This window comes from Pelophylax lessonae (assembly GCF_965119305.1).
Source record: "Pelophylax lessonae genome assembly, chromosome: 3".
Lineage (NCBI taxonomy): Eukaryota > Metazoa > Chordata > Amphibia > Anura > Ranidae > Pelophylax > Pelophylax lessonae.
Window position 1 is genome coordinate 36,712,437 of NC_138770.1, and position 25,828 is coordinate 36,738,264.

The 25,828-nt window shown below is 45.2% G+C and overlaps 1 protein-coding gene across 1 annotated transcript in view; it reads right to left on the reverse strand.

Moving 5' to 3' along the window:
• Positions 1-25,828, reverse strand: part of LOC309550282 (uncharacterized protein) — a gene marked incomplete at its 3' end in the record, with an annotated part of 308,158 nt that overhangs the window by 76,241 nt on the left and 206,089 nt on the right. The window contains exons 11-13 of the mRNA XM_082250687.1: positions 6,617-6,820; positions 6,330-6,536; positions 6,083-6,221 (exon numbers count right to left, since the gene is read on the reverse strand). Coding sequence (XP_082106813.1) covers positions 6,083-6,221; positions 6,330-6,536; positions 6,617-6,820 — 550 coding nt within the window. The remainder of the gene's footprint in view (positions 1-6,082; positions 6,222-6,329; positions 6,537-6,616; positions 6,821-25,828) is intronic.

Here is a 25,828-nt window from a genome sequence, read left to right on the forward strand (position 1 = left end):
TACTGTTTTCAATACATTGCAGAGCTGATACTTCACTGAGAACTTGTGTGTGCTCAGATAGGTGAGCCTGGAAGGGAGGAGGGAGGGGAGAGCAGCAGTGTGTGTTGTGTGAAATCGCAGGAGTGAGCAGAGAGCCCAGCCAGATGTGACATCAAACACAGGAGATGGAAGGGGGTGGATCCCGACCAGATTGTCGCCATGACACTCCAGAGAAGACTGCAGCCCCTCCATGGGAAATAACTATTTTAACAGAAAGGGTTTACTTCTCAGAGGGCGCAAAAGATTTGTAGGTACTAGCAGCTCATTAGGAATAAGATTTGGTAAAAAAACAAAAGAAACCCATACTTCTCTATTAAAGTGATTTCCTATGATCTTCAACTCCATCTAGTGGCCATAATTCTGTTTTTTTCCCCAAAATACCTAGATATGTAAAAATATTGCAATATAACATTATGGCCACTAGATGGAGGCAATAAATATATGAAATAAGATATAGCCAAAACTCGTCGCAGCTGGATAAATGCTGGTCATATTCGTTTAACTTGTTGTTTTTAAAAATAGACCTCTAAGTGTTTGTGAAAGCTTACACCACAAAATGCACTGAGCCAATGAAAGGTTATGAATCCATTTTTATTTTTCAACTACTATCATTTGCCAACACGGTACAACACTTCATCCGTGTCTTTGGTGATCTCTGATCTCCTTATGAAGTGTTTCTTACATGATGAAGATCAGCCATGGAGTATATCTGAGGTGTATATCAGGGTGTGCTTCTTCCCCACGTGAGAGCAGTGATGTCCAGCAACAGTCATACAAAAGAAACAAATGCACCTTGAGGGTTGTGTGGGATCCCTGATGTACAGGAAGACAGGACTTCAGTGAGGAACTATTCCCTCACTTAGGTCGGGAATACGGCTTCTCGACCGTGTGAGATCTCTGATGTCTGTAAAGATTTGACTTATCTGAAAAAGATTTCCCACACTCAGGACAGGAATACGGCTTCTCCCCCGTGTGCGATCTCTGATGTGTGTCAAGATGGGACTTCTGTGAAAAACATTTCCCGCACTCAGGACAAGAATACGGCTTCTCCCCCATGTGAGACCTCTGATGGGTGTCAAGATTGGACTTCACTGAAAAAGATTTTCCGCACTCAGGACAAGAATATGGCTTTTCCCCTGTGTGCAATCTCTGATGTTTAGAAAGACTGGACTTTACTGAAAAAGATTTCCCACACTCAGGACAGGAATACGGCTTTTCCCCTGTATGAGATCTCTGATGTATGACAAAATCTGATTTTTCTACAAAACATTTGCTGCACTCAGAACAGGAATACTGCTTCTCCCCTGTGTGCAATTTCTGATGTCTGTCAAGATGGGACTTCATTAAAAAACATTTCCCACACTCAGGACAGGAATACGGCTTCTCCCCTGTGTGAGATCTTTTATGTACCTTAAGATTGGATGTAGAATGGAAACACTTCCCACACTCAGTACAGGAAAACCTCTTATCTCTTGGAAGGACGGCACCGTCCCTCCCAGTCTGAGGTTCCTCAGGATAAGAGGAATACGATAGTCCATCTACACTGTGTGGTGCCGGATGGACATTTGAGGTAGCCGGGTTTTCTCTTGGACTATACTGTGTGATGTCCTCATCTTCTACTTTACAGTCTTCAGACAAAGTGAGACAATCCTTTGAGGTTTTCCTCATCTCCCATCCATGTACTAAAATAGAAATACAAAGATTATTACTAAAAATGAGCAAATCGGTTCCCCTAAACCAGGACACTGCCCACTTCAGACAGCTTTGTCTCCGAGGATCTTACAATTCCACCCTCAAGGTAACTAGTAAATGGGTCCTCTGATCTCCTACCAGTTTATTTCTTTATTCATGGATCTTAGTTAGAGAGTGAGGAAACAATGAGAACTGTCTTTTATAGGAGTGACAGGGATGAGGGAATTATAGGAGGAGTATGCCCAAGTTGGAGGATATTATCAACATTTAAAAGTCTGTGCTCCAATCAAATCATCAGATATAAAATGTCCAGCTGGTAGAAAATGGGTGTAACAAAAGAGAATACATATTATGTGTATATATAGCAGTGGGTAGAGAGCAGAAGTCAGGACTATGTAATCTACAACATATTGTATAAGATACAACAGATAGCACTGTATAGTATCAGAATGATGTAATGTACGTAATGTACAACATAGAGTGTAACGGAACTGCAACCCACACTGTACTTGTGGACTTCCATCAGTATGCGGCTTCCTCCCAGTCGTGAACATAGATATCAGATTTTCCAGCCGCCCCCATACAAAGCTAGCCGACAACTTAGCTTGTACTGGAATCTTCTCCTTTATTGAACAGTCACACAGAATTTATATACAGCATGGACCTCCCCCTCCTGATCAAATTACCCCATCAGGTCAAGGGTTGCCTGATTACATTATCATATGCAGATGAAATTGTATACAGAAATAGAATTAACATATCTAAAGAACAACCAACACAAACAGTATACTATTTCCACTCAGCAACTAACAGATGACAATGATTCAATCAACCTGAGCCAATTAACTAGCAGACGGCAAAACTCAAGCTTCTGAAATACAATACACAAACAATAAGGAGAGCCTGTCTCTGCCATTGAAGTTTAATACACATTATCATAAGTATAAACAGAACCCATTTGAAGCAATCCAAACCATTAGGTATCTGTCTTTCACTCCCAGTGATAGGGAGTACCGCCACATATCTTCCCCCCAAAGGTAGACTAACCAGATACCAGACCTCCATTCCATCTGTGCCTAAGTTAGTCGGGTAACAAGTCCCAAAGAGTCAATCCATCATGGAAGCTTCCTTGACAAAGTTCCACATAGTTTGTAAGTTTGTCCCAGCAGGGCGCATGGAGCTCTCATAGCCGATCAGTCTGTGGAAGTCTGGTTTGGACAGGTCCCTAATAGACACAGGGTGACTTAGACATAAGAGGGGCCGAGGGGGGTGAGAGAGGGATTTTCCAACCTCTCTAAGGTAGGCTGTGTTCCACATGCCCTCCCAATGTCTGCACCAACCCAGTACCCCAAACAAATTGTCCGGAAAACAGCGTTACTCACCCAGCCAACCTCTACCTCTCTTGTAGAACATATCCGCCGCCGTTGGGGATAAGCGTGGACTGGCCCTTCTTCCAGGAGTTCTTTCAGCCACTGGAGAGAAGACAGGGTGGCCGAGCTCACTTCGTCAGAATGTTGAGGATCTGGACCGACTGTCCAGCATCCCTGGGATATAGAGGTGAAGAATGTAGTCCCATCCACTACCACAGGAACCCCATCTTTTGTTAGTTGAGGGCAGAGTGAACTCACATTGGAAGTCAACCTGATTTCCATTCTTGGCCACAGGAAAGGGTAATCTTCAGTAGGTGTGGGGCAGAGGTCATTGACTCTCTGTCCGGCTGCCAGTGCTTCAGCTGGGTGTAGAAGCTTCACTTCATCAGCTTGTCACTGGAGGGAGGGGTTGATTGCCCCAGCTTCCTGGAACTCTGTAGCTGTTGCAGGTGCTGGGCAGAAGTTGGTAGCACTCTGCCCTGTGGCCAGCACTTCTGCTGGAGACTCCACATAATCCACTCCGGCACACTGTTGGGGAGGGAAAACGGCTTCCTCCGCTCCCAGACTGTGGATCTCTCGCTGGGGAAGAAGGATGACCACCATCTTCTCTGAACTGTGTAGCTGCTGTTGAGGAGTTATCGCCACCTTCTCACCCTGGGCTTCTGGGACTGCCACAGGTGTGGGGCAGAGGTCTTGGACTCTCTGTCCAGTTGTCAACGCTTCGGCTGGAGAAGTTTCTTGTAACTCCACAAATGCTGCTGGCAGGAAATCCCAGGTCCCTGTTAGTGGTGTAGCAGAAAGGTGAGCTGTGTCTTCTCTCAGGGAGGCTGAAGCTGCTGTTGGTGTTGGGTAGCGCTCAGTGATGTTAGACCCTGATGCCAGCTGTTCTGCAGGGAAGTAAACTGAAAAGGCAGTGGTCTTGCACACATCTTCCTGGGTCACCAATTGTTGTAGGCAGAGGTCAGCAGCGCTTTGCCTTGATGCCCACTCTTCTGCTGTAGGCTCACTGGGATGTTCCTCCTCAGCAGAAAAGTCTATTAAATCCCCAGCCTCTGGAATTGCTGAAAGTCCAGGGCATGGGCTGGTGGCTCTCGGGCCCAGTGCCAACACTTTGGCAGGTGATTTATCATCCATATCATCTTCCGATGGAAAGTCAATTAAATCTGTGATCCGTGGTTGGGGAATGAAGATGGCTTCCTCTTCTCCCGTACCTTTATCCAGCGGCTGGACAGATGCATTCCTCCATCCAAGCCCAAAACAGGTTCGTCAAGGAGAGTCAGCACTTGCTCCATCCGCCATAAGACCTCTGCATCCAAAACCGTGGGTGCAGGTGAGCAAAGCACACTATTACTGTGCCACATTGTCGATTCTTCTGTCAGAATTTCTGGACTGTCAACTGGTACTTCTGGATTTTCCCAGGCAAGGGGAGCCCAGGCCTGGCACTGAGCAGAATCTAGCAGCCGTCTGTAGGCGATCTCCTGCTCCCATTCCTAATTGGCCAAAAACTCCAAATCTTCCAGTGATTAGAACACTTCAGAGATGTTAAAGATCTCTTCTCTGTAATCCTCAATTTCCTCTAACTGACACTCTAAATCGCTCCCAAAGTTGGGGTCCTTGGACAGCCTCTCTAGTAAAAGCCCCGGGCCGCCATAGCAAAAGCCTTTGGTTGGGCTGTCGTCCACTGTCCATGGGTCACACTTGGGTTACATACCAGCGGGGAGCTCTGTAGCTCTCATCCAACAGCATCTCCACTTGGAGCAGCCTACTTAACTCAGGTTTCCATTCCTTGTGCGGTTGTCTCCCCAAAAACACAATTCGAACTTCGTACTGTGACCAGTACCTTTCCTGGAAGGAGGGGAAGATTTTTCCCTGTTGTCGCTGCTCACGGACTAGTGCTTCCTTCCAGAGGTCCCAGCGGAATACATCATGCCATCCTAGCAGGACCTTCTCTGACACTGGTCCCCTGTACTGTATCAGCATCTCTCGCAACCTCCTTCCGAATTCCTCTTCCATGGCGGCTTAAGTCTGTACCTCTCCTCTTCTGCTATCCGGACCTTGGATCCCGGTGGAGGTTTGGATGTCCCAGACTGCAGGAAGCATCCCACAGCTTGCCACCAATGTAATGGAACTGCAACCCACACTGTACTTGTGGACTTCCGTCAGTATATGGCTTCCTCCCAGTCGTGAACATAGATATCAGATTTTCCAGCCGTCCCATACAAAGCTAGCCTACAACTTATGTTGTACTGGAATCTTCTCCTTTATTGAATAGTTACTCAGATCAAATTACCCCATCAGGTCAGGGGTTGCCGGATTGCATTATCATATGCGGATGAAATTGTATACAGAAATAGATTTAATATATCTAAAGAACAACCAACACAAACAGTATACTATTTCCACTTAGCAACTAACAGATGACAATGATTCAATCAACTTGAGCCAATTAACTAGGAGACGACTGTCCTTTATTATCATAAGTGTAAACAGAACCCATTTGAAGCAATCCAAACCATTAAGTATCTGTCTTTCACTCCCAGTGAAGGTGAGCACCGTCAAATAGAGTATATAGCGCAGGGGTCACTCTACAGACATATCCTTCCACCCAGAACAGCCATCAAAAAACAGAGTAACCCTGAGAGGATTATTCTATTATAGATCTTGCTAGACTTAGGCATGGAGCAAAAGACCCAAATTACATACACTAAATGCCTAGGTCTAGTAACTCATATGGTAGAAATCAACATTTTGCTGTCAGCTAAACCCCAAAATCAACATAATTCTAGTCTAGATACATAAATTGTGTCTGCAGCACAGAGAAGGAAGATTATCCTAGAGAAATACAGGAATACAGGACAAGGGAACACATTTCAGGAAAGTGACCATGGAATTACAGGCTGATATCACCCAGTCCTTGCCCTACTCTGGACCAATCAGTGAGCAGTATGGATGGAGGAATGTATTTAGTGTTAATGACCCACCTGTACTGATCTCTGTAGGAGTGTCATCCTCTATAAATGTCCCCGTTATTCCATCCTCCTCAATAGACCGCTGATCATCCCTCACATACATCTCTTCTTCTGCTTTAACCTCAACTTTTATGTCTATCAGATCTTCACCCTAAAACAAGAAAATGAGAGAAAAAATCATATGTAAAATATAAGGTCACATAAAAAATCCACACATCATTTCTAGGAGTCCATGTTGCTTTTGCTCCATCTCATCAACCTTGTAACAGTGAGTGATGGTGTGAGCTTCCTGTTTGGAATCCCGGGAATACAGAGGATGGGGACATCTCACTGGTGGGTTCCTGGTATTAGGTGGCTCTATCATATCCTTGTGTCCTTCTGAAAACTCCTCCATCCCTCCATACTCCTCATCCTCCGCTTTATACTCTTCTTTAACAACAAAATTATCATCCTTGAGGATTCCACTCTGAAAGATTTAATAAAACATCCATTGTAACAAACATGCTGTGTATAAACCATAACTACCAATAAGTGTCAATCATCTACCTGATGGTGAGGGATGGTGTGACCTTCCTGTGTGGAATCCTGGTAACACAGAGGATGGGGACATCTCTCTGGTGTGTTCCTGGTATCAGGTGGGTCCATCATATCCTTGTTTCCTTCTGAAAACTCCTCCATCACTCCATACTCCTCATCCTCCTCTTTATACTCTTCTTTAACAACAAAATTATCATCTCTGAGGTTTCCACTCTGAATATATAATAAAACATTCATTGTAACAAACATGCTTGTATATACTGTAAATTAGAACTGCCAAAAATTTGTCAATCATCTACCTGATGATGATGGTGAGGGATGGTGTGACCTTCCTTTGTGGAATCCCGGGAATACAGAGGACGGGGACATCTCTCTGGTTGGTTCTCATTACTGGACCCATCTGTAGGAAACACACACACTGACTGAATACATTGTTTCTATGTGTTTATCAGATGATGGCGGATCTAGGTGGAGCCTCCGTACTGCTCTCTCCTTTACAATAAAGTCTCCTCTTACCCGGTGATGTGAGGGGCGGCTGATTCTCCATCATGAGATCCTTGTGTCCTTCTAAATACTCCCACTCCTCCATGGAGAAATAGACAGTGACATCCTGACACCTTATAGGAACCTGACACACACAATGATACAGTCACCATCCAGACACATCCCTTGTCTGTTACTGGATAATGTCCCAGAATTCCCAGCACCGCTCACCTCTCCTTGATGATCTCTCTCTGGTGACTTCTAGAATCTTCTTTGTATTTCTCTATTCTATCAAGGAGGGAGGTGTAGGCAATGTGATGGTCATATGATCTCCAGACTTCACAGTAGGAAAACTCTAGATCTGAACACAAATAGTAAAATCAAATGGTATTTCTAGAATCCTTCTCACCTATTTAGTTAGGTCTCGTTTTAATAAAGCCTCACTTCAGACTGAGAAAAAATGTACCCACACAGGACCATCACTCTGCTTGTTGCAGGCATTCTGACATCATTACAGGACCAACAGTACCTGTTTGCTAGTGAAGATGCCAAGAGTCCACCCACATCCCAAGAGCATTAAAAAAAAAAAAAAAAAACTAGATGGAGGGACGTTAGGAGGAAGAGCTGTGAGGCCATTGTGATGTCATGGCATTCTCTGACTCTGGTTGGAGGGACAGTGGTCGGAGGAAATGTGAGGTCAGTGTGATGTCATAGCATTCTCTGACTCTGGATGGAGGGCATTGGGATAAGGTGTATAATGGTCCTGATGAAGTCACGTGGGCCTGTTGTAACGCGTAGGGCATCCCAGACCAAAAGTGATGTTTAGAGATTGTAGCATGCTTAGTATAAGATATGCCAAAGGCATTTTTTTTTATTCTTTATTGATCGTATGTGAGGGAGCCTTCAAAGGGGCAACTACCACAGAATACCTAAATCAACTGAAAAAAAGACTACAACTGGGCTAGCATCAATGGAGGAGGCTTTCTTTGCGTAATCAAAATCATTTTGATTACTCACTAAAGTGAGAATACTGTGAGCACTTAGGTGTCATGATCGGGTGGAAGTATACCAATTTGTTTTCATGTTGTCACACTGAAGCTGCTTTCACTGAAGGAGGAGAACTCGGTACTTTATTAATTGTTTGATATGGACTATTATGCACTTTTAGCACAAGTGCACTTTATTTTAAACAAATTACTGTTATGCACATTTTGTGAGTTTTTCTAATGATTTGATATATTTCTATACTACTATTTTAGTTTATTAGTTGAGTAATGGATTTTACCTTTGGTTTTCAAAACACATATCCATATATACTGTTTCATTACTGGGTGCAGAAAGGTCTGGGGTTAATACAAGAGGTATTGGATCTTCCACACTGAGTTGCAGCAGCATCATGAACCATAACCTCCGTTGCCAAAATGGAATTACCGCCATGACTGTGTTTGAGGACCTCCTGAGCCTCACCAAAGTCCTCGCAATTGGAGGGTATATGTAACCCAGGCTTAATCTCCAAGGGTGGTGAAGGCAGTCTATGCCCTCTGCCAAGGCTGATGGAGCTCTTGACAGAAACAATAAGCACATGGTGTTTACTGGAGTTACCACCAAGTCTATTTCTAGGATGCCCCATCTCTGGGTTAGAAAAGAAAAGGCCTGGGGGCTCAAAGACAACCTATTTTTGGATAGAAAAGTCAGGCTCAATGAATCAGCTAGTTGGTTTTCCGCTGCTGGAACGTATACTGAGATTAGATCTATTAGGTGTATCTGGGCCCAGTCTAGGATGGGACAGATTTCTTCCAGTAAAGTGGGGCTCCTGGTACCCCTCTGTCCTGAATGTAGGCTTCCACGACCTTGTTGTCCTGGCGTAGGAGTACTCTCTTGCCCTTCAACACAGAACCGAAAGTTAGCAGGGCTTGCATAGCTGGCCTTAGTTCCAGGGTATTCAAAACTATCCCCATCCCTTCAGACTGGCATCCAAATTCACTACATCTGGTTGCATGGGAAATGATCGGCGATGTTTCAAAAGGTTGCAGAACCAAGTCCAACACCAAAGAGATTGTTCCACTCTGTAGGGGATGATGATTGATTGGTGCATTGATATTCCATCCCATTGTGCAAGAAAGGAACTCTGGAAGGCTCTTGTGTGCCATTGGGCCCATTGAATCATAGGTAATGTGGAGGTCAATGACCCTAGGATGATGAGACAGGATCTTACAGGCAGAGTTACTGCCGACAACGCTTTTTTGAACTCTGCAAATTAAAGGGACGATCTTTCCCTTGGAAGTTGGACCATGTTGGCTTGCGTGTCCACTAATGTGGGTAGAAAGACCATCCTTTGTGTAGGGCATAAGTTGCTCTTCTTCCAATTTATCATCTATCCAAAGGTCTGAAGGTTGTAGATTAGAAGTCTCCGATATTGCAGCAAATATCCCTGAGAGCAGCAGGATATTGTTCAAATAATAGCCCCTTCTTTCTCATGAGCATGATAACTGGAAACAGAACTTTCGTAAAAGTCCTGGGGGCCGTGGAAATCCCAAAAGGCAGGCTTCAAAAATGAAAGTGCTGGTGATTAACGGTGAAGTGCAAGTACCTCTAAAAAGCAGGATGAATCGTCACATAGAGATATGCTTCGGATAAGTCTACAGACAGCATCCAGTCCCTGAGATTTATTACCAGCAGTATTAATTGAAGGCTCCCTATCTTGGAGGAGTCGAGACAACTGCTCCATTTGAGCCTTCCTAGGTCTAGTAGCGGGTGAAGATTCCCTGATTTTTTTCCTAACTAGGAACAAGGGGGAGCACAATCCTCTGCCCTGCTGAGATATTGGCACTTCTGAGATATCACATTTCTGAAGAAGGCCCATGATGTATTTAAACACTATCTTTCTTCTCTTGTGATCTGAGGGAAGCCTGGTTGTTTGGATATGATCGCTTGGGGGTTTCCCCTTGAACCACATCATGCTAGCCCACAGCTATGCTGAGCAGGTCTGCCTTTATAAAGATTTTAGCTGGTCAGCCCCCTGAAGAAGACTTGGATTTCTGAAGGCCTAATTGGGAAGATTGTCCCTTCTTCCAGTGGCTCCTACCTGGTCTGTAGGATCTGACCTCTCTGTACTTATCCAGACGGAGGGACCCCTCTGAGGTTTGGGTTTCCTGTCTGACAGAATTAGACCTGACTTACCGCCATGTACTTTGGAAACGGCGGAATAAGTTGATGCCATCATAAAAGGTTTTACACGAATTAGACTTTGATGCAGCATTCGCTGCTCAAGGTTTTAGCCATAGAGCTCTTCTGACTATGATGAAAGACATCATTGCTCTTGCAGACAAGATAATTATGTCTACGGATGCTTCCTCAACAAACTCTCTTGCCAGCTTGAGTTTTTGCAAGGCTGATATCTTCTCCTAGTCTGCTCAATCAACTAGACGCTTATCAACATTGGATGTCCAACCAGACACAGCCTTCCCAGCTCCCGCCAACGCAATGGGGGATCTGCAGGTGCCTCCTGGCGATGTATATGCTCATTTCATTTTGTAATCTATTTTATGGTCTAATAAATTCCAGAATGTTAAAGCATTTTCCATGGAAAGGCTGACATGCCTGGCTAAGTGCATTAAAGATGCATCAACAACTGGAGCTGTGATCAAAGGGTTTACTCTGGCTTCTTTCAAAGGGTATAATCTTGTGAAAGGGTATAATCTTGTGAGCCTCCCAATGATACCTGTCTTTTTGTCAGATTTTTGCCATTCATCCTGGATAAATTCATCTACTTCATAGATAAAGCGGAAGGTCTCTGGTACCCTTTCGAAAATGGGAAAATATCTTTTGACTTTGCGTGGTGCTTCCCCCACCTTCTGCCAGTTGATGGCTTCCTTGAATGACCTGGAAAATAGTTCTACCAGAAAATAATCAAATCCAGATGCCCCTTAAATTCTCTCATTTTCAGAGGAGCTATCCAACCTAGGGAGCTTGCGGAGCTGCAGCAGTGGTACTTTGAGCTGCAGCCTCTAAGCCGGGAGCAGATGCCTCCAAAATTAACACTCTGACAGATTCTCTGATCAAGTTTATCCCCTGAGTTTGAGTGGTTAACCCAAGAGGTCAGACACAAGTGCGGAGAGGGTGATCTTGCTTGCTGGAAGCGATGATGATGGGAGGAAGACCCAGAGTAACTTCTCCTGAAACGTCTACTCTTCGAGAGGGAGGCATGCCCAGAGGGTTCTCTCTACTTTGAAGAGGAGGATCTAGATGACCTGGGAGGGCTGTCAAGATACGACAGCATCAGTCATGTGGCTCTCTTTTGATCTATCTTCACTACTTACCAAACCCCTGATCTTGTAAGCTGTTGTAAGCTGAGGGTGGTCTGCTTGGGCAGCGAATTACATAGACAGAAGGATAGTAATACCTAAAGGATATAGTCCATGAATAGACAGACAATACAAGCAAAACCCAGCAAAGTGACAAGCTAATGTAGCCTCAAACACTTACATGCAATGTGCCAGGAAGAATGATACAAAGGTGCATGCCAGAAGAGACGCACGCCCCAAGCCTCTGTGAAGAAAAACTGCCAGTGCAGAAAAGTCATAAAGACAGGAATTGCTTTTAAAATTGGCGCCAACAGGGAGGAAGTGATGTCATTGCCAAGCATGTTCAGTGCCACCTGCAGACTACGGCACCATCTTGGAAACTGGCAAAGGAGGTCCCCACTGTTGTCACTCCCTACCAGCATCCTCAGAAGCCCTGAAGCACGGCCGCAATCTTGGAAAAAGGCAGAGAAATACAGGAGGACTACAGAGCTCAGAAACATAAAAAAAGGAGAACAGCAGCAGAAACATAAAAAGAAAGGAAGTAAAGGAGAACCACTACAGAGAACTAGGCTTGTTTAAAGTGCTTTGCATTGCTGCCCAGCACACCCCTGAGAACACTAGACTGGGGATCCCTCCAAAGAGCTTGTTTAGAGGCTGTACAAGAAGGGAACCTCCACCCAGTAGAGGCTGAGCCTGGCTGGGGCGAACTCGGTAAGGGGTAGTACAGGATTCATCCAGTCCCAATCAGGTAAGGACAGTAAGGAGAATGCTGTTCTGGGTCTTAGCTTAAAATGTATAGTTAACCAGTCCTATCAGGATGTGAGGACCAAAACCCGGTTTATGCTGCCAGGAAAGTAAGCTCTCATGTGAGCAGGTGATGTGTGGAAGAAGTGTAAATAGCAGACAATTTTCTCAAGAGCTTCTAATGGCAGTGATGGATTTTTTTCTGCATGCTGGTGCCAAGTTTCCACCCCCCAGGATCACTGAAGGTGTGGAGAAAAGCTGTGTAAGGGGATATGAAGGAGACATGAGGAGGAGATCCAGGAATCAGGATAAAGGTCAGGACAAGCAACAGACGAGTGCATCCAAGAGATGAAGCCGGGGTCACTACACAGAAAATCAATCCAAGGAAACAACAGGCAGGATGAGGAATAGCAAGAAGGAGCTCAGAGACAAATGAGAATATTGCTCAGCCAATGGGAGATTATCTCAGCATGACTTACATAATGAAGGAGATGAGGGGGAGGGGAGGAAGTCACTTAACCACTTCAGCCCTGGAAGATTTTACCCCCTTCCTGACCAGGCCCTATTTTGCGATTCGTTATTTTAACGGACAATTGCGCGGTCGTGCGACGCTGTACCCAAACAAAATTTAAGTACTTTTTTTCCAACAAATAGAGCTTTCTTTTGGTGGTATTTGATCACCTGTGCAATTTTTAATTTCTGCGCTATAAACAAAAAAAGAGCGACAATTTTGAAAAAAAAAACAATATTTTTCACATTCTGCTATATAACATTACCAAAAAAAAATAAATTTAAAAATCAAAATTGTTTAACATTTTAGGCCAATTTTTTTTCTGCTACAGATTTTTGGTAAAAAAAAAAAAAAATCGTAATAAGCGTATTTCGATTGGTTTGCACAAAAGTTATCGGGTTTACTAACTACAGGAATGATTTATGTAATTTTTATTGTTTTTTTTTTATATACTAGTAATGGCGGCGATTTTTTGCGGGACTGCGACATTGCGCGGACAGATCGGACCCCTAACTGACATTTTTGACACTTTTGGGGGAACCAGTGACATTACTACAGTAATCCGTGCTAAAAATATGCAGTTACTGTAATAATGACACTGGCAGGGAAGGGGTTAACACTGTTGGTGATCAAGGGGTTAAATGTATCCCTCATGCTTACTGACGTGTGGGGGGAGGGGGGGTTCTGTGACAGACACAGAGATCGCAGGTTTAGCTATGCTGAATCCTGTGATCTCTCCCTGTCTGTCACTGAGAAGATCCACCTGCTTTGTTTACATAAGCAGGCGGGTCTTCTCACAGTTTCCCCTACTATCGGGGAAGAGAGGCGGCGAGAGCGGAAGCGCACCGCCGAAATCACTAGAAGTCCAGCTGAAACCAGGGGAGCCATGTGTGGTCACTGCCGGATAAAAGTCACTCCATCAGCGGCTGCAGCCAATAGCTTCATCCCTGATCTGTGTATTCTGAGAGCGGAGGAGCGCCCCCATTGTCAGAATACAATAGTGCAGAGGGGGGGATTCCCCCATCCCCCTCCAATGTGTGGAAGGGGGAATCAGTTGTTTTTGTCACCCAGCCCGCTGGCTGAACGATAAAACTGAACCATGTATGTCCAGCTTTGAAAGCAAGATATATTATTCATCAACGAATCCCCCAGAAGGGGTTAATCTAGGTTTCCACACTATATATGTGTGTATCATCATCTGCTGGAGATAAAAGACGTTAGAGTGACTATGGAGGAAGAGGACGGACATGACGGGGGTTACTGGGTGTAAATAGAAAATAAGATCTTATTACCTTCTCTGCTGCCACTTCCAGCAATGTCTTCTCTCTACTTCCTCCCGACTCACCTTTCACCCGAAACTTCCTGTCTGTACCTGACATCACTTCCTATCTGTCTTCCATAGAGACTTCCTGTCTGGGTAGAAGTGAGATAACCACCTTGTGGAGCTCAGAGGAACTGCAGCCCTGAGAACCATCTGGTAGTGTGAACACGGCCTTGTGCTGTGTATGTATGTACTGTATATCCTTATAGATGGGTCATCTCCACTCCCACCAAGGGGGATAGAAATATATTACTGCTCGGGGGAGACATTTTGGCACCTTTGATTTTGCAGTAAAATTGATTGCAGATTTAGTCATGTAGAACATCTGTTATATGGATACAAAGAACCCCAGCCGAAAGTAAAGGGTGGAAATGGCTCCTGATCCCCAGATTTGGGCAATTATGTCACCAATATAAATGGAAAAAACCCGCGCTATGGGTAACAACTCAAATATCTACAAAAATAACTTATACCGGACTGCTGCTGTGACAAAGGTAAGTATTCCCTTTATCAACTAGAAGAGCATTATGTGTCATAGCGCTGTCCTATTGTGTGTGCACATAAATTATCACAAATACACTAAAATATGTGGATACAAAGTGCTAGGTGCTCAAAATAATATTCTCGGCAGATCTACAGCTTCCACTTTACACCTACTTCATTGATCTTATTGTGTTTATCAATACATTCTGTAAACTGAACCATGTGCAAACTCATATACAACATAAAGTGCTTTGTGCTCAAGATGCTGTTCCCTGCAGATCATCTGCTTCCGCTTTGCACCTACTTCTTTAATATAATAATATTTGCCGATACAATAAATAAACTAAAAACCTGTGCAAATTCATGTAATCATACAATATTTTGTACACAATATAGTGTTCTCTGCAAGTCCACTGCTTCCACTTTGAATCTACTTCAATAAACTTATTTTGCTAACCAAAAAGTCCACAAATGAATAAAAAGTTGATAAGGTGTGAAAGTTCTCCATGCTCCAATCTGTGCCAGCTGTAGTGTAGCCACGCCTTCTTCCACCTCTTACACACGTGATGGTGAGGGCGCCCCCTTAGTAGTGCTTCCCCACTCACCAGAGAAATATGACTCCCAGCTTTTCAGCTACCAGAGTCACAAACATCCTTCACACTCTCCTCACCTCCGATGGCAAAGGAATTGGATCCTCTTCGCTCACTCCTGCAAGTCTGAAGAAGTCATGCCCACTGACGCAACGCGTACGGGGGAGGAGTTGTGACGTCACCCGCGACGCTCCGGAGGGATTGATGCATCGGAGCACACCTTTGCAATATGTTATATGATCTTCTTAATGCACTAGGAAAGTGCCTTCTATGTGAGAACTTTTTAGCTTTACAATAAATGTCCTTTTAAAAAAATGGAGAGCACTAGATGTTTTCATTTTTTTTATGGGATGCACAACTGCTGATCGTTCTTGGAGTTCGCTGCAGAGCATAGGAGATCGGGTTTGGCAGAAGTCCATCTGGTCTTTACCCTGATTAAAAGTGCAATGACCTTTAATGGTCGAGTGATGGAGGTGAGAGGCTTGTACTTACTTTGGTGATGGATTCAGCATCTGCTATGTGTCTGACTGTTTGGAGCAGTCCCTATTGGTAATGAGCAGCTAGGCCCTAATAGGGACCCCGGGCCTAGAGTCTCAGAGTCTGTGTGTCTTGGGGAGACATGGACTTGAATCCAAAGTAACATTACTCCAAGGGTCCCCCTAGCATACACCTCACAAAGAGTAGTGTTCCCTTAACCACTTTACCACCGGAGGATTTTGCTATCTTACTTCCAGGCCATTTTTTGCGATTCGGCACTGTGCGAATTTAACTGACAATTGCGTGGTCGTGCGACGCCATACCCAAACGAAATTTACGTCCTTTTTTTCCCACAAACAGAGCTTTCTTTTGGTGGTATTTGATCACCTGTGCGATTTTTACTTTTTGCGCTATAAAAAGAGCGTAAATTTTGAAAAAATAATATTTTTCACATTTTTTTTATACGAAATTCCCCCAAATAAAAATGTAAAAATCTAAATTTTTTTAAATTTTTGGCCAATTTGTTTTCTGCTACCTGTTTGGTAAAAAAAAAATCACAATAAGCGTATTTTGATTGGTTTGCGCAAATGTTATTGCCTTTACTAACTAAGGGAAAGATTTCTGTCATTTTTGGTGTTTTTTTTTAACGAGTAATGGCGGCGATCTGCGATTTTTTTTGCGGGACTGCGACATTGCGGCGGACAGATCGGACCCTTGACAGAGATTTTTGACACTTTTGGGGGTACCATTGACATTACTGCAGTAATCAGTGCTATATATATGCACTGTTACTGTAAAAATGACACTGGCAGGGAAGGGGTTAATTTTATGGGAGAGGGAGGGGTTAATGTATGCCTGGTGCTTACTAACGTGTGTGGGGGGAGGTGACTGAGTGACACAGGGACAGATCGCAGGTTCAGCTATGCTGAACCCTGCAATCTGACCCTGCCTGTCACTTAGGAGATCCGCCCACTTGTGTTTACACAAGCAGGCGGATCTCCACACTCGATTCCCCCGACGATCAGGGAAGAGCAGCGGCGATCGCCGCCGCTCCTCCCCTGGCCCAACTCCCGCTGTGATTGAATACAGCGGGAGCGAGCTTCCGGCGGCGCGCGCGGGGCGCCGAGAAAGGGGAGTGTCTGGCGACGTAGGTCTACGTCGCCAGACGATAACGAACCACTTTGCCGCAGTAGAGCTCTAGTGAGCAGTCGGCAAGTGGTAAAAAGCCAGGGCCCATAGTCAGTAGGCAAGGGGCTAGCCTGCATTCCCCTCCAAAAGCCTCTGTCCCGGGGGTGTCTATCACATTTCTCCCCCATCTAAAATCTACTAATAAGGTCCCAGACCTTCACCTGGTCTGGAAATGTGTTAGTTGGGCAGAGTAAACTCACATAGTCAGTCTGCATGATCTCCATTCTTGGCTGCAAGGAATAGTTGTCCTCAGTAGGTATGGGGCAGAGGTCATTGACTCTCTGTCTGGCTGCCAATACCTCAGCAATACGCATCAGAGTTTGGTATATCCGAGTTAGAACTTGGGCAACTTGAATCATCAATTAGGTCGACTTCGGGTCCTAAACTGATTTTTTACTGTCAGGGCTTACATGCCCTTCTTGGTCTGCTTCGATCTCACTGTCCTCATCCGAAAAACTAGGTTCTGCATGGACAACACGGCCAGAGGCTTTCTTCTTCCCCCCTCCTACAATTAGCTCTCTCGCCCCTTGACTCTTTTCTTCCAACAAAGCTTCCTCCTCCCTTACTTCTCATCAGGGTCCCTTACTCATCAGTTCAGGGTAAGTAGGGACTGTTTGTGCTCCCTTCCACACGAACTTCAAGAAGATTGGATTATTTGGGCGGGCCCCTTGTAAGACCCAATTCAGTCAAACTTGGTCAGCATCCTTGGGGTCTAAGCCCCTCTTGAGGGTGATTTGGGCATTCTATCCACTCAAGAAATGTATTCAGAAAGTCTCTACCCTCTATGCTGGTGGGTGTAGTTGAACTTCTCTATCCTTCCGAATACAGCATACAAGGTGTCTATGTAATCCATAGCTACACTGAGATGGCTGTGGTCTGCTAATTCAGTGGGTCCACCAACTCCGATATGATTAGCAAGGCTGCTGGGATTTCCACGACATAGTGAGCATTGTCTGTCCTGCCTGGGCTGAGTCTGCAGATGGCTGGGTGTCCTGCAGTAGGCCGCAGTCCCCTCTCTCAGCGATGAACTGATGCACACACGATGGATCCCGGGAAGCAAGAGAGCATGGGCCTGATCAGCAGATCACTTTATGGACTCTCCCACAATTCTCCTGTGGAGCAAATGGCCTGCTGGAAGTTGTAGTTTATGAACAGTTCAGTAATATCTCCTCAGGAGACAACAGTTCCCACAATGCTCTCTTTTAGTCTCAGGAGTATGATGCATGAAATCCAAGGCCAGCACTAGGGGAGTATGGAGGTCTAGGAAATAGTGAACATGTCTGCAGCGTCAGATAACCCCCCCTGCAATGGCGACCTGATCTTATCAAATAATTGTATGGCCATAGCTGAAGTATTGCCATTGTTGGGACACAGCCCATCTCCGATCGGTGTAAAGAGCCATTAACAAAATGGCTCTTTACCATGTGACCGGCTGTGTCCAATCACAGCTGGCCACATGCACTTTCCTCGTGAACACCGTTCCTGCACGCCCCCAGGGGTTCACAGAGCGGCGATCGAGGATGGAGAGTGTCACTCTGACACAGTCCATCCCTGATCAGAGTAAAGAGTCCAATCACAGCTGGTCACAGAATGTCAACAGAGAACACGGTAACTAGCTTTTACCATGTTCTCCTCCTCACACACTGATCCTGTGTGAGGAGGAGATTTCGGTAACAGCTAGTTACCGTTTACAGTGCACCCCAGAACACACTGATTGCCCCCCCCAATAAAGAGTACCTGTCACTAGCCCATCAAAGTACCTGTCACTAGCCCATCCCAGTACCTGTCACCAGCCCATCAAAGTACCCAAGTACCTGTCATCAGCCCATCAGGTACTCGGGTACTCTGATGGGCTGGTGACAGGTACTCGGGTACTCTGATGATAAGTACTCGGGTACTCTGATGACAGGTACTCAGGTACTCTGATGACACATACTCGGGTAGAGTACCCGAGTACCTGTCATTGGAGTACCTGTCACCAGCCCATCAGAGTACCCGAGTACCTCTCTGTATTCCCATCAGTGTACCCGAGTACCTGTCTCCTGCCCAGAGTACCCGAGTACCTGTCTCCACCCTATCAGAGAACCCAATTACCTCTCTGCAGCCCATCAGAGTACCCAAGTACCTCTCTGCGGCCCATCAGAGTACCCAAAAACATGTCATCAGCGTACCCAACTACCTGTCACCAGCCCATCAGAGTACCAAACACCTGTTATCAGAGTACCAGAGTAACTGTCACCAGCTCAGAGTACCCGAGTACCTGTCTCCAACCCTTCAGAGTACCTATCTGCAGCCCATCAGAATGCCTGAGTACCTGTCTCCAGCCCATCAGGGTACCTGAGTACCTATCTGCAGCCCAATAGAGTACCTGCCTCCTGCCCATCAAAGTATCAGGGTACCTGTCTCCAGCCCATCAGAGTACCCGAATACCTCTCTGCAGCCCATCATAGTACCCGAGTACCTCTCTGTAGCCCATCAGAGTACCCGAGTATCTGTCTCCAGCCCAGAGTACCCAAGTACCTGTCTCCAGCCCAGAATACCGGAGTACCTGTCTCCAGCCCAGAATACCCGAGAACCTGTCTCCACCCCATTAGATTACCCGAGTACCTGTCACTAGCCCATCAGAATACCCGATTACCTCTTTGAAGCCCATCAGAGTACCCGAGTACCTGTCTGCAGCCCATTAGAGTACCTATCTGCAGCTCATCAGAGTACCTGAGTACCTATCTGCAGCCCATGCCTCCTAGATTATGTGTTGGGGTGTTTGCTTTCCAAATGGGGTAATTTTGTGGGGGTTTCCATTGTCCTGGTGCTCCCGGGCCTTCAAAAGTGTGATTGGTTGTAATGAAATTATATGTGTAATTTATGCTCCTAGAACACCTGACGGTGCTCCTTGGATGTTGGGTCTCTGTATGTGGCTATGCTGTGACTAATGCCTCGTACACACGTACCGATCGTCGGCCGAACGATCGGCCGTCTTTTGTCCGAGGGCTGTCGTGTCTGTTGAAAAGTGCAAAAGACTGCACACGAATTTTGTCGGCCAACAACAGCCGACTGCAGAAGTGATGTCATGTGATGGTTAACTTTCCTTGTCTTTTTTCTTTTCTGAGCATGCCCAGTCTTGCAAATCTGCTGTCTGTCGGCCGAATTCTGTACTGACTGGCGAACAATCGGCCGTTCTGGTGTCGGCATACAAACATTTTAATGCTTGCACGACAGATTCTGTTCGGCCGAAAGTGCGCTGTCGGCTGTCGGAAGCATCATACTAACAAGCCTACAATCGGCCGATCGGTCGTCGGCCGAATCTTTTCGGCCAACAATCTGCACGTGTGTACGGGGCATTAGTCTCACATATGTGGTATCGCCATACTCAGGAGGAGTAGCAGAATGTATTATGGGGTCTCATTTTTGCTATACACATGCTATGTGTTAGAAATATCTTATAAATTGACAACTTTGTGTAAAAAAAATATGTTTTCATTTGCTTTCCACATTTTCCATAAACTTGTGGAAAAAAATGACATGTTCAAAAGACTCATTTTGCCTCATAGAATATACGTTGGGGTGCTTGCTTTCCAAAATGGGGGTCATTTTGTGGGTAATTGCATTGTCCTGGTGCTCCTGGACCTTCAAAATGTGATAGGTCGCTAGAAAATTATATGTGGAATTTATGCTCCTAGAACACCTGACGGTGCTCCTTGCATGTTGGGCCTCTGTATGTGGCCAGGCTGTGTAAAAGTCTCACACATGTGGTATTGCCATACTCAGGAGGAGTAGCAGAATGTATTTTGGGGTGTATAAAAAAAAAATTATTTCCTCATTTTCCCAAGAATTTTTGGAAAAAATTACAACTTCAAAAAACTCACCATGCCTCTTACTAAATACCCTGGACTGTCTACTTTCCAAAAAGGGGTCAAAGGGGGCAGTATTTTTACTGTCCTGACATTTCAGGTCCTCAAGAAATGAGATAGGCCGTCGGTACATCAGGTGTGATCAATTGGCGATGATTGGCACCATAGCTTGTAGACTCTATAACTTTCACACAGACTAAATAATAACCACTAATTTGCTTTATTTTTACCAAAGATATGTAGTAGTATAAATTTTATGAAAAAAAATTACTTATTTGCAAAATTTTATAATAGAAACTAAAACAAAATGTTTTTTTTTTTTTTCAAATTTTTCGCTCTTTTTTTCACTTCTATCGCAAAAAAATAAAAAACCCAGTGGTGATTAAATACTACCAAAAGAAAGCTCTATTTGTGTGAAAAAAAAATGATAAAAAACTTGATTGGGTACAGCTTTGCATGACTGAGTAATTATCATTCAAAGTGTGAGAGCACTGAAAGCTGAAAATTGGTCTGGGCAGGAAGGGGGTGTAACTGCACTGTATGGAAGTGGTTAACCGGTTGCCGACCGCCGCAAGTACATATACTGCGGCGGTCAGCCCCGGCCAGGCAAAGTGACGTCACTAGCCTGGGAGCCAATAGCGGGTGAGCGCGCGCCGCCAGAGGCGCGCTCCCACCTCGGCTCGTTCACGGACACCTCCGTGCGTGTGACCGGCGGACCCGATTACCCTGGTTGGGTATTAAGCCACAGGTGTTACTGACCCCCGTCAGTGGGGTCAATGTGAGCTGGTAAGAGACCATTTCAGTTTTTGGTGGTGGTGGCAGTGATAATATTGTCTTTCTACAGTGACCGAGAGTGGTCTTTATCACATTGAGGACAGCTTCTATCTTCACTTATGGAGTATTTGATTTATATGGGAACTTATCAATTTTAGCGCAACTTATATCTTTTTTAATTTTTGTATTGTGTATATCTCACTAAATAGCTTATTCATTTGCTTTATTATCTCAATTACACTAGCACAGTATTTTTTCTTTTTAAATTTTAGGGCCCTATAATTCACTGTGTAGTGCTCAGTGCATTGTGGGGCGCTTGGCAGGACAACGTGCTGTTCGGAGCCAAACTAATGCTCAGCCCTAACAGCTTGCCCATCTCTAATAACAAATGGGTCTTTAACACATTGGGGTATGAAGACATCAGCGTAGAGTAGAGTAGAGTAGTGTGAAGACACAAGTGGTTGCCTAGAGTAATGGAAGTGTAACAAGTTTCCCCATTATAGGTGGCATGGCCTTCTAGCAAGGAGGGAGATGTTTACTGTCTCCCAGAGCAAAGTGAATGGAATGCACCACAGAGGTACCCATCCTTTACAGAGCCTGCATAGCAAGGCATTGAGGATGAACCACTCTTGCCTGAGCAGTCTTCAGGGACAGGCTCTGGTATTTCAACCTGGAAATGAAGAACCCAACCAAACATCTGCCTCTGTTGTTTCCTCCATCAGGTCCCTTTTCATAATGAGTCCTAAACAGTCCAACCACCCCAATTTCGAAATATTTGCTGTCCCACAGCCAAGCAATTGCAGATTCCTCCATAATCACACAGGAGTTGCAGGAAAGGTGCCTGCAGAGGTATCAGAAAATCCCTATAGGTGAGCAGAGCCAGAGTTATAAAATGAGACATTGACCCCACCTCTCTGCTGTCTTGTCGAACTAAGGCCTACTGGCCCATATAGTGGGACTGATGTTGATACAGCAATCCTGTTCAGCTAAGAGAGCACTGTGCACTGGTTACCCCAGGTGATCACCCACCGGGCCTGCCAGTGCCCACATCACACATCAGGAAGGAGTATGCATGTGTTGCCACCAGGTATCTTTTGCATATCTGAGGTGTGTACCTGTGAGGAAGAACCCCGCCAGCTGCATAAGCATTCAGAGATTCTCCATGAATACTCTGGATGCATGGCTGTGCCATCTGACATGGACACAAGCACAGGCACAGCCTCACTCCTGATGTCCCCCAGCCATTCTGCACATAAACACACCTGGTCCAGCATTCAGAGTAGGGATGTATCAAAATCTCACGGTACGATACAATTTCGATATTGACCTCACGGTACGATATTTATTGCGATATTGTGGAAAAGCTCACGGTATTGTTAAATAGCCCACGATAGTGTTTGTGATGAGAATAGCGAAAAAATACCGACATTTATTCTGCTTTTGCCAGTCAACACTGTCTACACCTTCAACGTCACTAGAGAAGTCCCAAAGTTCTAGCGTTGTGCTGCAATGACAGTCGCCTGCCCCCGGCTGTCCACACGTAGTTCCCATCACATTCTGTGATACAATGCTTGCCGCCCGCCGCACAGAGCTGGTTATGAATAAAATGAACTATTTAAAAGGTTCATTACAGCCACCTACCAGCTTGAAACCTACCTTTGAAAACTGAATCTCATTGATATTGCATAAAGGATAGAGAGAGAAAAGACGTTACACAGATTTCAGGATGTGCTCCTTCCTGCTCCCCTACATTCAGGATGTGCTCCTTCGTCCTTCCTGCTCCCCTACATTGTCTGTCTGAGCATCTGTGTTTGCTTTATCTGCAGATACTCTACATAAAGCTGGCCATAGACAGGTCTGTTTTTTGCTCTTTCAGCCACTTATACACATTACTCACCGGCGATCCGGTGTCACTGTCTTGCCGTGGTGCCTGCGGTGGAAGCTGGCTCTGCTCCGCAGCTCTCGTGCGCTGGCTCCGCCTCCGCCCCACAACCCGCCCACCCACACTGCTCCAACCAACTGGCAGCCGCTCGCCTCGGCTCGGCCAGTAAGCAAGCAGCACTGCAGCATAGAAGCATAGAGGTGAGTGACAGCAGACAGGACCCGACGAGACAGACGGCGGTCAGACCATGCACCCACCACGACGATATCGGGCCATGTAAAACACCGCGATACCGCGATAGCGGTAATATCGTTACATCCCTAGTTCAGAGGTGGGGGGTGGAGAAAGAATCCCGACACCTCCCAGTTGATGCAAAAAGTCTCCTAGGCCTCCCTGAGAACCACTTTCACTATGTAGTGCTCCGGCAGCCCAGAGAGGCACCTAACAATGCAAGAATGTAGCTCCATCCAGTGTTCACAAAGTGGTAAAAGTACCGCAATGCCTCATTCTTGCCACTAGATGATCATAGGAAATCCTTCTATAAAAAAAAAAAAAAAAAAAAAAAAAATATGGACAATATTCGTCATGGATTGGCAAATGTGCATCCTATTTATTCAACTATTTTTTTCTAAAGATAGACCTATAAGTGTTTGTGAAAGGTTACACCACAAAATGTACTCAGCCAATGAAAGGTAAAGACTCCATTTTTATTTTTCTACTGCTATCAATGGCCAACACGGTACAACACTTTATCCATGTCTTTGATGATCTCTGATCTCCTTATGAAGTGTTTTTTACATGATGAAGATCAGCCATGGAGTATATCGGAGGTGTATATCAGGGTGTGCTTCTTCCCCACATGAGAGCTGTGATGTCCAGCAACATCCATATAGCAGACATTTCCCACACTCAAGGCACTAATACACCTCAAGGGTTGTGTAGGATCCCTGATGTACAGGAAGACAGGACTTCAGCAACAATTCCCTCACTCAGAACAGGAAAATGGCTTCTCCCCTGCGTGAGATCCCTGATGTCTGGAAAGATCTGACTTCTGTGAAAAACCATTACCGACAGAAATACAGCTTCTCCCCTGTGTGAGACTTCTGATGTTTGACAAGATCTGTTTTTTTTGTACAAAACACTTCCCACACTCGGGACAGGAATACGGCTTCTCTCCTGTGTGAGATCTCTGATGTCTGTGAAAAACATTTTCTGCACTCAGGACAGGAATACAGCTTTTTCCCCCATGTGCAATCTCTGATGTCTACCAAGACTATTCTTCTCTGAAAAACGTTTCCCACAATCAGGACAGGAATACAGTTTCTCTTCCTTGTGAGATTTATGATGTGTGTAAAGATTGGACTTCACTGAAAAACATTTCCCACACTCAGAACAGGAGTATGGTCTTTCCCTCATGTGAGGTAGTTTATGCACAGTTTCCTTACACAAGACAGGAATTTGGCTTAACTCCTGCATGTTTTTTATATGCACATCAAGATGGAATTTAGAATGGAAACACTAACCGCACTCAGTACAGGAAAACCTCTTAGCTGTTGGAATACAGCTTCTCCCCCGTGTGAGATCTCTGATGTCTGTGAAGACTGGATATCTGGGAAAAACATTTCCCGCACTCAGGACAAGAATATGGCTTCTCCCCCGTGTGAGATCTCTGATGTCTGCCAAGACTATTCTTCTCTAAAAAACATTTCCCACAATCAGGACAGGAATACGGTTTCTCCCCCTTGTGGGATTTCTGATGTGTGTAAAGATTAGACTTCACTGAAAAACATTTCCCGCACTCGGGACAAGAATATGGCTTCTCCCCGGAGTGCATTCTCTGATGTGTGTAAAGACTAGACTTTTGTGAAAAACATTTCCCACACTCAGGACAGAAATGCGGCTTCTCCCCCGTGTGCATTCTCTGATGTCTGTAAAGACTGAACTTCACTGAAAAACATTTCCCGCACTCAGAACAGGAAAACCTCTTATCTGTCGGAAGGGCGGCACCTTCCCTCACAGTCTGAGGTTCCTCAGGATAGGAGGAATACGATGGTCCATCTACACTGTGTGGTGCTGGATGGACATTTGAGGTAGCCGGGTTTTCTCCTGGACTATACTGTGTGATGTCCTCATCTTCTACTTTACAGTCTGGAGACAAAGTGAGACAATCCTCTGAGGTTTTCCACATCTCCCGTCCATCTACTAAAATAGAAATAAAAAGATCATTATTAGACATGAGCAGATTGGTTCCCCTAAACCAGGACTCCGCCCACATCTGGCAGCTTTGTCTCTGAGGATCTTACAATTCCCCCTTCAACCTAACTAGTAAATGGGTCCTCTGATCTCCTACCAGTTCATTTCTTTATTCATGGACCTTAGTCAGAGGATGAGGAAACAACAAGAACTGTCTATTATAGGAATGACAGTGATGAGGGGGATTATAGGACGAGTGTTCCCTCCCCCTCTATCACTCATTGCCATCTTCCCAACACAAGAAGTCCCACATTTCCTTATTTAGTCCATGATTTAGTTATGAATAATAGCGGGGCTGAGCCCCACCAGAGGTCAGAGAGTGAGGGTGGGGGGAGACCAACCAGGATGAAGACTGGTCTG